We start from the raw sequence: 12759 nt of genomic DNA, 5'->3' as shown, positions 1-12759 counted from the left end.
GAAATCTGTAATAAAATTTTCATGAAACACTACAATATGCTGTACACAGAAATGTTTCGGCGTGTTTTAATCTATAATGCATCTCTCTATTTACAGGAAGATATTCCTCGTCAGCTTGTCTACATTGGTCTTTACCTCTTTCACATTGCTGGAGCTTATCTTTTAAAGTAAGTTGGGGTTTTGCTTGGATGTGTAAATGGGACTGGGTAGATAGTGGGTCAGTCTGTCTTAATTGATAATTAATCTTTACATTTTAAATTTGTCTTTTTAACAGCTTGAATCATCTAGGACTTGTTCTTCTGGTGCTACATTATTTTGTTGAATTTCTTTTCCACATTTCCCGCCTGTTTTATTTTAGTGACGAAAAGTATCAGAAAGGGTAAGTTGTTTAGCCCTTCTCTTTCTTGTGTAATTGAAGTCAACCTCTGTGTTGCCAAGGACTGTGCTATTGCCAAGGTCCATGCTGGGGGCAATTATATCACTCTGTCAGCTGTTAGTAGTAGCTTTAAATAAAATGAAACATTTTTACAATTCAGGTTGATATTTTATTCTCTAAAATGGAGTCTCCTCTTTGTCCTCGCTAGAGAGATGTTACATTGGAACTTGTAATTTTGAAGGTTTTGGGGGTTTATTTTTCTGTTACAATTGCCCTTTTGTTTAATGCATGTTTTTCTTTTGGAGGAAGAGTAATAGGTAGTGATAATAAGAATAGGAAAGAAGAAAACGAAATAATAGATTATATAGCCTAAAAGATATTAAAATATTTCGATGGGAAAATGGGACTGAAAACAGAATTGGAGCAGTATGACTTGTTACAAAAAAAGAAAGTAAAACTAGGCCTATTAAGTGGGAATTGGGTGTCCTGTTAACAGGACAGCTTTTGTTTTGTCCAGCATTTTTTAAAATTATTCTGTGTACCAGTAGTTTTGAGGATCATTAATTATAGTTATATTAAAAAAAAGATAAGCTAAACAAAAAGTCAATTATTTCTTTACTGGACTTCCTAGAATCTTAAATCTGCTATGTTATATATTTCGAAGAGTGTGATATATAGCATATCCCAAACCTTTTACTTCAAAATCTTTTTTTTGCAGAACAAAAAGAAATGTTGTTTTAATATGCATTTACTTAGTAGGAATCTGATGCCTATTAGAATCTATTCATATCTTTGTAATTTTATGAATTTGACTTAAGACATTTTTCTTACAGGTTTTCTCTGTGGGCAGTTCTATTTGTTTTGGGAAGACTTCTGACTTTAATTCTTTCAGTACTCACTGTTGGCTTTGGCCTTGCAAGAGCAGAGAATCAGAAACTGGATTTCAGTGCTGGGAACTTCAACGTGTTAGCTGTAAGGTACAGCCAATTTAACATTTTTCTCACTTTGTACTGCTATATAGTATGTATTATCTGTTTATGATGTAGATCATCTTAAAAAAATAAAGAGACAAATACAGGGGGGAACACATTCATTTGATTTCAAACCTGCTGCAGTTGCGTATGTCTGAATTGAAATTCTAAGGGTTTTCTTTGAATTTAGAGATTAACTATTAATGGGATAATTGTTTATTAACATCATCTTGTCACCAGTGGGAATTCAGCACCAAGATTATAATCCTGTCAGTGCAAGATAGAACACTGCATTCAATGGCATTGCTTTGATATACTCTGATTTTTGTTTATTAACCTTAATATCCTCAGAATTGCTGTCCTGGCATCCATTTGCATTACCCAAGCATTCATGATGTGGAAGTTCATTAATTTTCAGCTTCGGAGGTGGAGGGAACATTCAACTTTTCAGGCACCTGCTGTGAAGAAGAAACCAACAGTGACTAAAGGCAGGTCTTCTAGAAAAGGAACAGGTTTGTATTCAGTAAGCAGTGGAAAAGCTGAAGCAGAAAACATTGAAAAAAAAAAATGTTGTGGGGTCTTATTCCAAACTTAATTAAAATTTAAAAAATATTTTTTTTTTATTTGAGAGAGAACGAAAGAGCACTGTGCACATGAGCAGGGGAAGGAGCAGAGGGGGAGGGAGAGGGACAAGCAGACTCTGGGCTGAGCACAGAGCCCAACATGGGGTTCGATCTCACAACCCTGAGATCATGACCCGAGCCAAAACCAAGAGTCAACTGACTGAGCCACCCAGGTGCCCCTAAAATTCTATAAGGAAAATTTTAATTCTGTTTTTAGCAAAATCAGAGGCAAAGTAAAACTTAACCCATTCAACAGTTTGTTGATTCCCTGGGTCAGTTATTCCCCAAAAGCTGTCCACTAAATTTCTCTCTCCCAAGTTTTCCCCTAGACCAGTGTATATGGGCCGTTTTAGTCGTGAATAATTAACCCAGCAAGCGGTAGTTTGTGCTTTCAAGCATCTTACTCATATTTAAAAAACAAAACCTCTTGGGGCGCCTGGGTGGCTCAGATGGTTGAGCGTCTGCCTTCGGCTCAGGTCATGATCCCAGGGTTCTGGGATCGAGTCCCGCATCGGGCTCCCTGCTAGGCGGGGAGCCTGCTTCTCCCTCTGCCTCTGCCTCTCTCTCTCTCTCTCTGACTTTCATGAATAAATAAATAAAACATTTAAAAAAAAAATAAATAAATAAAAAATAAAAAACAAAACCTCTTTACAGCCCCTCCCCATCTTAGTTCCAAGTAGAACAGCATTTTCTATAACTATTGATTGCTTGATCCTTCATCTTTGAGCCTGCATCTACCCTCTTTTCTTCTTCCGGCTTTTGACTGAAAATGCATTGACATTGCAGTACTTTTTTCAACTAGTATTTGGTGTTGTAACAGGAATTGTAACATAGGAGTTCATTTTTAAAAATATATCAACTCTGGTTTGCTCCTTAAAAGTCTTCATATTTGATAGTTTATGTCCTCCAGCCCTGTCCTATTCAAGCTTATCTCAGCAACTCTTGGGCCTTTGCATTTCATATAAGTTTTAGTACATCTTGGTCAATTTCCACCCCCCCCCCCAAAAAAAAAACTCTTGCTGGGATATTAGATTGGAATTATATTGAATCTATAGATCATTTTAGGGAGGAATGAGCATTTCAGCCCATGAATATGGTATATACTTCCATTTACCTAGATTATCTTTAACTTCTTTCAATGATATTTATTTAATAACCATTTTGTTGGGATCTAAATCACATACCATAAGGTTCACCCTTTAAAGTATATGGCTCAGGGGTGCCTGGGTGGCTCAGTCGTTGGGTGTCTGCCTTCGGCTCGGGTCGTGATCCCAGAGTCCTGGGATCGAATCCCCACATCGGGCTCCCTGCTTGGCAGGAAGCCTGCTTCTCCCTCTCCCACTCCCCCTGCTTGTGTTCCTCCTCTCTCTGTCTCTCTCTGTCAAATGAATAAATAAAATCTTAAAAAAATAAAGTATATGGCTCAGTGGTTTTTAAGTATATTCACAAAGTGTGTAAGCCACTAATTCGAGAACATTTTTATCTCCCCAAAAAGAAACCCAATGCCCACTAGCAGTCATTTCCTATCCTTTCCTTCCCCCTGCCTCTGGCAGCCACTTACCTATTTTCTGTCTCTGTGGATTGGCCTTTTCTGGACATTTCATATAAATGGAATCATATAAATTGTGATCTTTTGCAACTGGTTTCTTTCACTTAGCTTATACTTAAGGTTCATACATGTTGTAGCAAATACCAATACTTGATTCCTTTTTATGGCCAAGTACTATTCCATTGTGTGGATATACCAGATTATGTGTATCCACTTACTAATTGCATTTGGGTTGTTTCCACTCTTTTGCTGCTATAAACATTTATGTACAAGTTTTTTTTTGAACACCTGTTTTTGCTCTCTTGGGTATATACCTAGGAATGGAATGGCTAGGTCAAACAGTGATTGTATATTTAACATTTGCGGGAGGAACCGCTAAAAGTGGCTGCACCATTTTACATTCATTGTTTTTACATATGATATCCAGTTGTCCCCTGCAGCATTTGTTGAAAAGACTAACCTTTCTCTATTGTGTTGTCCTGATACCCTTGTTGAAAATCAGTTGATCAAGTGTTCCAGGGCAGAATAAGTAACTTGTTTTCGGTGGGGAGAGGAAATCAGTTGATCAAAAAGTAGGAATTTATTTTTGGGCTCTCAATTCTGTTTTTGCCTATTCTTTTTTTTTTTTTTTTTTATTTTATTTTATTGTTATGTTAGTCACCATACATTACATCATTAGTTTTTGATGTAGTGTTCCATGATTCATTGTTTGCGTATAACACCCAGTGCTCCATGCAGAACGTGCCCTCTTTAATACCCATCACCAGGCTAACCCATCCCCCCTTCCCCTCTAGAACCCTCAGTTTGTTTCTCAGAGTCCAGTCTCTCATGGTTCATTATGCCTGTTCTTATGCCAGTACCACACTATCTTGATTACTGTTGCTTTCTAGTTTGTTTTGAAATCAGGAAATGTGAGTCCTCCATTTTGTTCTTTTTCATTCTTTGGTTATTCTGGGTCCTTTGAACTTCCATATGAATTTTAGGATCAGCTTGTCAGTTTCTGCAAAAGCCAGCTGGGCTTTTGATGTGGATTATTTTGAATCTGTCGATTCCGTTGAAAAATAGGAACATGGATGTCCTTCCATTTATTTGGGTCTTCTTTCATATCTTTTAGTTAAATTTTGTAGTTATCCGTGTATAAGTCTTGCACTTCTTTTTATTCCTAAGTATTTTATTCTTTTTGATGATATTGTAAATAGAATTGTCTTCTTAATTTCTTTTTTGGATTGTTTATTGCCAGTATATAGAAATATAATTGATTTTTCCATATTGATCTTTTATCCTGCAACATCGCTGAACTTTTTAGGGTTATTATTTAGTAGTGAGGTTTTTGTGTGAATTCCTTTGCATTTTCAGTATGCAGGACCATGTCATCTGCAGATGGAAATAGTTTTACTTCTTCCTGTCTAATCTGGATGATTTTTATTTCATTTTCTTGCCAAATTGCCCTGCCTAGAACCTCCAAAACAATGTTGAGCGGAAGTGGTGGGAGCAGACATCCTCATCTTGTTCCTGATATTATGAGGAAAGCATCTAGTCCTTTACCATTAAGTATGATGTTACCTGTGGGTTTTTCTAAATGCCTTTATCAGCTTAAGGAAGTTCCCTTCTATTTCTGGTTTATTAGTATCTTTATCATGAAAGGATGTTAGATTTTGTCACTTGCTTTTTCAGTATCTGCTGAAATCATCAAATGGTTTCTGCCCTTCATTTTATTGATATCATGTATTACTATTTTTTTTAAAGATTTTGTAATTATTTATTTGACAGAGAGAGAGAACACAGGCAGGAGGGAGGGGCAGAAGGGAGAGGGAGAAGCAGACTCCCCGCTGAGCAGGGAGCCCGATGCGGGAGCGGGACTCGATCCCAGGACCCTGAGATCATGACCTGAGCTGAAGGCAGACACTTAACCCACTGAGCCATCCAGGCGCCCGATATCATATATTACTATGAATTGATTTTTGAATGTTAAGGCAACAATGCATTCCTGGGATAAATCTCATTTGGTCATGTTATATAATCCTCTTTAGATGTTGTTTGATTTGATTTGTTAGTATTTTATTGAGCATTTTTATGTCTATATTCATAAAGGATATTGATGTGTATTTTTTGGTAATATATATTATTTTCAAATGTAAAACCAATCTTGCATTTCTGACATAAATTCAAGTTGATGATGATAATTCATCACTTTTAGTAGATTGGTGTTTTCAGTATTTTTTTAGAATTTTTGCACCTGTGTTCATATAAAAGATTGGCCTCTAATTAGCCTGGTTTTGTTTTTGTAATGTTCTTATCAGATCTTGGTGTCAGGGTTGTAGTGGCTTTATAAATAAAAGTATTGGGCAGTTTTATCTTTTGTGTGATGTCAGCATTATTTCTTACTTAAATGTTTGGAAGAATTTACCAGTGAGGCCACCTAACCTAGAATCTTCTCTAGGGGAGGATATTTTACCTATAGATTTCCATTCTTTAATAGATAATAGGATTATTCAGATTTTTATTCCTTATTGTGTCTCCTTTGGAAAGTTGTGTTTGTCAAGGAATTTTTTCATTTCATCTAACTTTGCAAGTGCATTGGTAAAATTATAATATCCTCTTATTCATTTGTGTAGAATAGTGGTATTTTTTATTTCCTATGTTAGTAATTTATGCCCTTCTCTCTTTTTTTTTTCCCCCCATTTACCAAGAACTAACATTTGTGGGCTTTTTTGTTGATTTTCTTAGTCATATCATTGATTTTTGTTCCTATTTCCCTTTCTTTGGGCTTGATTTGCTGTTTTGTTATTTGTGGTTTACCTTCTTCAGATGGATCTTTACATCATTGATTTTCTGCCCATCTCATGAATTACTTACAATTAAAGGCAAACTTCCCTTTCAGCAATGCTTTAATTGAATTTCATAGATTTTGATACGTCTTTTTCATTATCATTCACTTCAGGATATTATAATTCCAATCTGATTTCTTTGACCCATGGATCAATCATTTATTAATGCATCGTTTAATTTACAACTACTTGGGCATTTTCTAGTTTTCTTTTTGTTACTGATTTTAGCTTAATTCCTTTATGGTTAAAGAACATATTCTGAATGATTTCAGTTCTTTGGAATTTGTTAGACTTTCATTATGGCTCAGCATGTGTTCAGTTTTGGTAAATGTTCCATTTAGACTTCAAAAGAATGTGTTTTCTGAATTTCTTGGGTTTTATGTTGTATATCAGGTCAGATTTGTTGTATTGTTCAATCTGTATCTTTACTGATTTGGTAAGAGTTCTGTTTGTTCAGTCAGTTATTGCAGGAGATACCACTTTTCCTTGTAGCTTACCAGTTTTTGCTTTCAATATTTTGAAGATGTATTATAGGTATATCAATTCAGGGTTGTTATAAATTCCTCTTGAATTTATCCTTTCCTTTTATTGAATATCCGTCTTCATCTCTAGTAAATGTCTGAATTTACTGCTATAGCTACACCAGCTTTCTTTTGGTAAAATGTTATGGTGTATCTTTTTCTATATTTTTCTACTTTAAACCTTTCTTTATCCTTAAATATAAATTGTATCTCTTGTCAGCAGCATATAATTGGATTTAATTGTCTGATAATTATTGTCTTTGTTTGAAGATGTATTATAGGTATATCAATTCAGGGTTGTTATAAATTCCTCTTGAATTTATCCTTTCCTTTTATTGAATATCCGTCTTCATCTCTAGTAAATGTATTATAGGTATATCAATTCAGGGAATCAATTCCAAATTCATTTGGAATTATACTGATGTGCCTGGGTATGATTTTCTTTGTATTTATCCTATTCTCTGTCATATAGAGCTTCCTGAATCTTGGCTTGGCTTCTTTTATCATTTTTGGAAAATTCTTGACCATAATTTCTTCAAATACTCTTCTACCCCATTCTCTTTCTCCTGTCTTTCTGGGACTCCAATATATGTTTTAAACCCTTTTTACCCTGTCCATGCTTTTCTGCATTTTTCATCCCTTTTTTTTTCTGAGTTTCAATCTAAGTATTTTTTCTGTTTCATTGATTTCTTCTGTTGTGCCTAATCTGCTATTAAATTCATTTATTAAGTCTATATTTTCAGTTACTGTATTTTCCAGTTATAGAATTAAAGATTTTAGTTCTCATGAAATTCTCCATCTTTTCATTTATTTTTATTACTCATTGTTCTTTTAATGTCCCTGTCTGATAACTCCAGATGTGGATCAGCTGAGGATCTTTTCTTTTCTCTTTTCTTTTTCTTTTCTTTTCCTTTCTTTTCTTTTCAACAGTAAACATTTTTATTACATGAATTGAAGATAGGAGGGAAGATGATCTGTTTGCTTTCTGGACCTTGATTTTCCTCAAATAGAACCCCAGTTCCTTGCCCTGTAGCACATAGCCCTCTGCTCAGCCACACTGACCTCGTCTTTAAGCAATGCACCCAAGAGGCCTGCTCTGGTAGAACTGCTCCTCCAAAAGACTGCTCATTGTTGCTTGCTTTTTCCTTTCATTATATTTCTTCTGAATTTTCTTTGATTCTTTTTTGTTTAAAATCTCTTCCTCCTCAGGAGTCAACTTAACCCCCTTCTTGCAGCTCAGAAGTAGTACATAGTGGGAATCATACCATTGTCAGGATGGTGTGCTGTCAGTGAGCACAGTACAGTTCCTCACCAGGGCCTTTGTGGACTACTAATTCATTGTTGGATCCTTTACAGACAGTATCAGTAATGCGTCTTCGGCGCTTCCAACACTCACAGCACCAGGAGAAGTTCCCACACCCAGTCTCAAGGCAGGGTTCTTCTTACTGCCTCCCTAGATTGGGACTGTGTGTATGGGGCAGAGCATCCCAGCTCATACTTCTGCTTCTTGTGGAAGGGCTTTCTCTTGCCCCTGGTCTTGCAGGGCTTGTGCCAGTTATCCCAACAGATGCCCATCACTTGGTGCTGGCTGAAAAGAACGAAGCTCTGTTCCTGATACATTTTTTTCTCTTAGTTTTTAGTCATTTGGTCTTGCTTTCCGGGATGCCTGGCAATTTTTTAATTGAATACTGGACGTTTTATGGTAAAAATGTGTGTAGGTTCTAGACGAGTTTATAGAGGCTCTGGATTGAATATGGGTAGATCATTCTATCCTGTCAAAACTGATCTATTCCCAGTTTGCCCTCATTCCTAGAACATCAACCATTTGTACAGTCTGTCTTCTCTGACAGACCCTGGATTCAGATTTTTTTCTTGCTGTCATTATGAGACTAAGCAGTTCTCTGTTTAGCTTTGTACTTGCATAGGAGTTGCTTGCTGCTTGATTTCTCTGAGTCTTGCTTTGTGTGTGCACATTCAGTAATTGTCACATACCTTATGGGAGAAATACACAGAGCAGCCTTCGGGTTTTTTTTTTCTCCTTCAAACAGGGATTTTTGTATTCCAACTTTTATGGATATTTTTGGAGGGAGGGTTAGTCTAACAATAATTACAGATCAATCGATCGATTGATAGATATCTCCATCATAACTTGAAGAAGGCAGCCATAGTACACTCCTAAACATAAGAGTTATCCTGAACACTGACTTTGTCTTTTAAAGAAACATAACCCCAAGAACTTTGTTTACAGACAAATGTGAAAAGGTTCTTTATTGCTACCAAAAGTACTGCTCTTAAAACTACTATTTTAAAATTCTTCTCATTGTTTTTTAGAGTTTTCTGTCTTCTCTCTGTCACTTTTTTCTGCTTTCAATAGTAATTGCTTTATTTTTTACTGAGATGCAATTGACAGTTACTTTTTTAAAAATGTGCTACTTTTGGGGGCACCTGGGTGGCTCAGTTGGTTAAGCATCTGACTCAGGGTTTCGGCTCAGGTCATGATCTCAGTTGTGGGATCAAGGCCCATGTCATGCTCGGTGCTCAGGGCAGAGTCTGCTTCAGATTCTCTCTCCCTCTCCCTCACACACTCACTCACTCTCAAATAAATAAAATCTTTAAAAAATTTGCTACTTTTAGTTCATTGTGTTTAACATGTTATCAGGTTTTATGATTGGTTAAATACTAGTAAAGGTCTATTTACTGCTAAATAAGTTTAACCTAAGGGCATGCAGATATTTATTGGGTTTTTAAATTTTCTTTTCTGAAGGTACTTTTATGTATAAATATGATACTATTTGCATTTCTTTATAAAAGGGAGTAATACTGATTCTTTTCTCTTTTCAGAAAATGGTGTAAATGGAACAGTAACTTCAAATGGAGCAGACTCTCCCCGTAATAGAAAAGAGAAATCTTCATAATGAATTATAATCTAATTGATTAATGTCCCCAAAGAAATCTGCTTTTTACTATATCTTTCAGCACTAGAGATTTTTTCTGTCCTTAAAAATACAGTTTGTGCTCTTTGATTCTTGCTATTGTACTGTTTCATGCATTTTTTTAAAGGGCATTTGAGGGAAGGATGATTACTATGAGTGAGAAAAATATTTTAGCTTAGACTAAGCTACCTGCCTTCAAAATAGTTTAGGGACCACCACCATATTTTATTTTGTTTTTTATCTTTGAACGTTTTTCTAATGATTTGGAGAGATAACTATTTACAAAAATTCTACGTATCAGTGGTAAAATTTCTTGCTCTCACCAATTTTTTATATTAGCAAGATGGCCTGTTCCAGCAAGGTCATATTTTTTAAGTTATCTTTCAGGGTAAAATGGAAATACTATAAAGTTGGAAGTCAAACTTTAATATGTTTTCAGTGTTCTCTAATTTTTAGGAATTTTTGTAGTCTTTACACCTGGGAAAAAAGATTTGTAAATTCACTAAAATAATTGTGTGCTTTATTTTATAGGTAATGGTTGTTAATGTTACATCCCATTTAAAAAAAAGAAAACATACTCTTGGTTACAATGTGTGGAAATTTATTGCCATATATATTGAATCAAAATATATGAACGTAAAAGTACCTGTGAAGTAAAATCTTTCTTGTGCATTTTCAACACTTGTAAACTGGAAATCAGAAAATTAAATATTCACTATAAAGAAGCAAATCTGACTATAGCCCTTTTTGATATGTTTATTAATAATGATTCTTAATGGGGCTTGTTACAAGGTCGGTATGCACAGCATCTTAGAAAAATATTGTTTAACCTGCAAACCCTTTTTAAAAATAATGCCTACTTGATTTATATCTATAAAAAGAATGTCGGGTAATTATATTTGGAAAACATTTACTGCACTAATCTTAAAGAAATTGAAAATTCAGTTGGATAAATAGTCTTACAAAAGACAGTGCTTTATGTTATAACTATAGCTTTGGTCCCATCTTTAATTGAGAAGCATTTATCTGTATAAAACATATTTTTGGATAAATATATATATATATTTGTATCTCTACAGAAAGGCTCTAAAAAACATTTGAGTAAAACATTTGGTTCCCTTTTCTATAATTATCCTTAAAACTTCTTACAGCTGTATTGGGTTTTTTGTTGTCTTCACAGTACCTGTACTGCTCCTTTTGGCGTCCACGTCTTGTTCTCCATTTCTCACTTTTGTCACCAGCTCATGTTTGTGCCATTTTTAGTATAAAAGTTGCAGGCTTGTTAGGTCTGCAGTTTAATAAGTTGCCATGCTGCTAGAAAGTTGTGCTTTTCTATTTCCAGCTGTTTACTTCCTGGAAAAAGTAGTAGCTCTCTGTAGCATCATGGAGTTTCAGTGGAACCAAATTTTTGCCATTAAAAACTGGCATTATATTGAACTACACATTGAGAAGTCAATCAAAATAAAATTTTTACTTTCACAAGCTGTATCCTGGGCGTTTTCTTTATTGTTAGCAAGTTTTTATGCTATCTTAAGACATAATCTCATTAAAATGTACCATGTTTAAAGAGTATACTCTTGATAGACATTTAGAATAGCCTTTCCCAAAAAAGTGTTCTGCAAAAAAAGAGGATTAGTTTCATATAGTTTCTGAGAGCTACTGAGGGGGGGCGGGAAATGGTTAATAACCAAATTCAGAGACTACAGAGTTTCTTTACTACAGGACTGCTCAACCCTTTATATGCAAATAATGCTTCCTGATCCACCAAGAATGTTTCCAATGGGGATATAACATGCAGTGTTTCCCATCTCTTTGGGCTGTGGAAACTTCTTTCTATGGAATTACTTAACAGCATTGTGTTCTACACCATACCATACCACAAGTTTGGGAAAAGGAAAGAAAAAAGCACTTTGTACGTAGCTAAAACTTTATAGGCACACATATATACACAAGTATGATTGTAAATTATATAAGCTCTAGATCCCCTCACCCCAAATGCCCTCAGGAAAGCCTCCAGATCTTGCAGTGTGTCACCGTCACCCGGCCTCAGGTCAGCTTTGAAGCCTGATGGCAGCATGTAGGACCATGAGCCAGGACAATGTCAGATTCATTGAGTAAACTTGAACTAGTTGCTTTGCCATTTTGGGAGTCAGTGTTTGCCTCTGTAAAATGCCTTTTTGCTTGCATTTTAGAATATGGTTGTGGGTGGTCCAGGTGGACTATTCTGGAACAAAACCCTAAGTGCATTCTTCTAAAATTCAGTAATTCTACACAGTCAAAATCAGAACTAATCCTGAAGCAAAGCTTGTGTAGATGAAGAAATGGGAGAGAGAAATTTTTTGTTGCACATTTTGTTAGCAGTAGCCATTGACATCTTGTGTCTACAAGATGTTTCCAAATGTTTTCATTGAAAACTAGTTCTACTGCCTGCCTACATATGGACAACAATAAAAATTGTTTTTAAGAAGTGATAGTTAACATTGATCACCTGTTTGCATTTTTTTCTCATAATTTTATTCGAAGCATTGCTATTTGGTTTTTCTTAACTCTCTTAAGCACCAAATTTTAATATCTAAGTCAATTTTTTGGGAAACAAACACCATCCAGAACTTCCCTCCAGAACAAAACAATGATGTTCATGCCTCCAAATGACCAAATTTGAAGTCTGCCAAAACAAAAACAGCCCACACACAAAAAAAGTAACAAAAATGACATTCTAGGGGTTCCTTCCATTTACCAGCCTTTGCTTGTGCTGTCTAATCATCCTTCAGGTGACTTTTTTAAAAAGTAACACCCTACCTCATCAAAATATACTTTTCCATTTGCTTTTTTTAAATTAAAAATAATTTAAAAAAGAAAACTTGAATTCACAACTGCCTGACTCATTTCAGTGTCATGTGCAGCATATGTAGGTTAGGAGGGCTATTTGCAGCACACATGATTAGGGGATACTGGTCT

General features: G+C 35.4%; 1 protein-coding gene across 1 annotated transcript in view; it reads left to right on the top strand.

Moving 5' to 3' along the window:
- Positions 1-11280, top strand: part of TRAM1 (translocation associated membrane protein 1) — a 32303-nt gene extending 21023 nt beyond the window's left edge. The window contains exons 7-11 of the mRNA XM_021688633.2: positions 97-167; positions 275-379; positions 1210-1353; positions 1699-1859; positions 9710-11280. Coding sequence (XP_021544308.1) covers positions 97-167; positions 275-379; positions 1210-1353; positions 1699-1859; positions 9710-9783 — 555 coding nt within the window. The 3' untranslated portion in view covers positions 9784-11280. The remainder of the gene's footprint in view (positions 1-96; positions 168-274; positions 380-1209; positions 1354-1698; positions 1860-9709) is intronic.
- Positions 11281-12759: the final 1479 nt, after the last annotated feature.

This window comes from Neomonachus schauinslandi, chromosome 4 (genome assembly GCF_002201575.2).
Source record: "Neomonachus schauinslandi chromosome 4, ASM220157v2, whole genome shotgun sequence".
Taxonomy (NCBI): Eukaryota; Metazoa; Chordata; class Mammalia; order Carnivora; family Phocidae; genus Neomonachus; species Neomonachus schauinslandi.
This window is presented reverse-complemented; position numbering and strand designations above follow the sequence as displayed.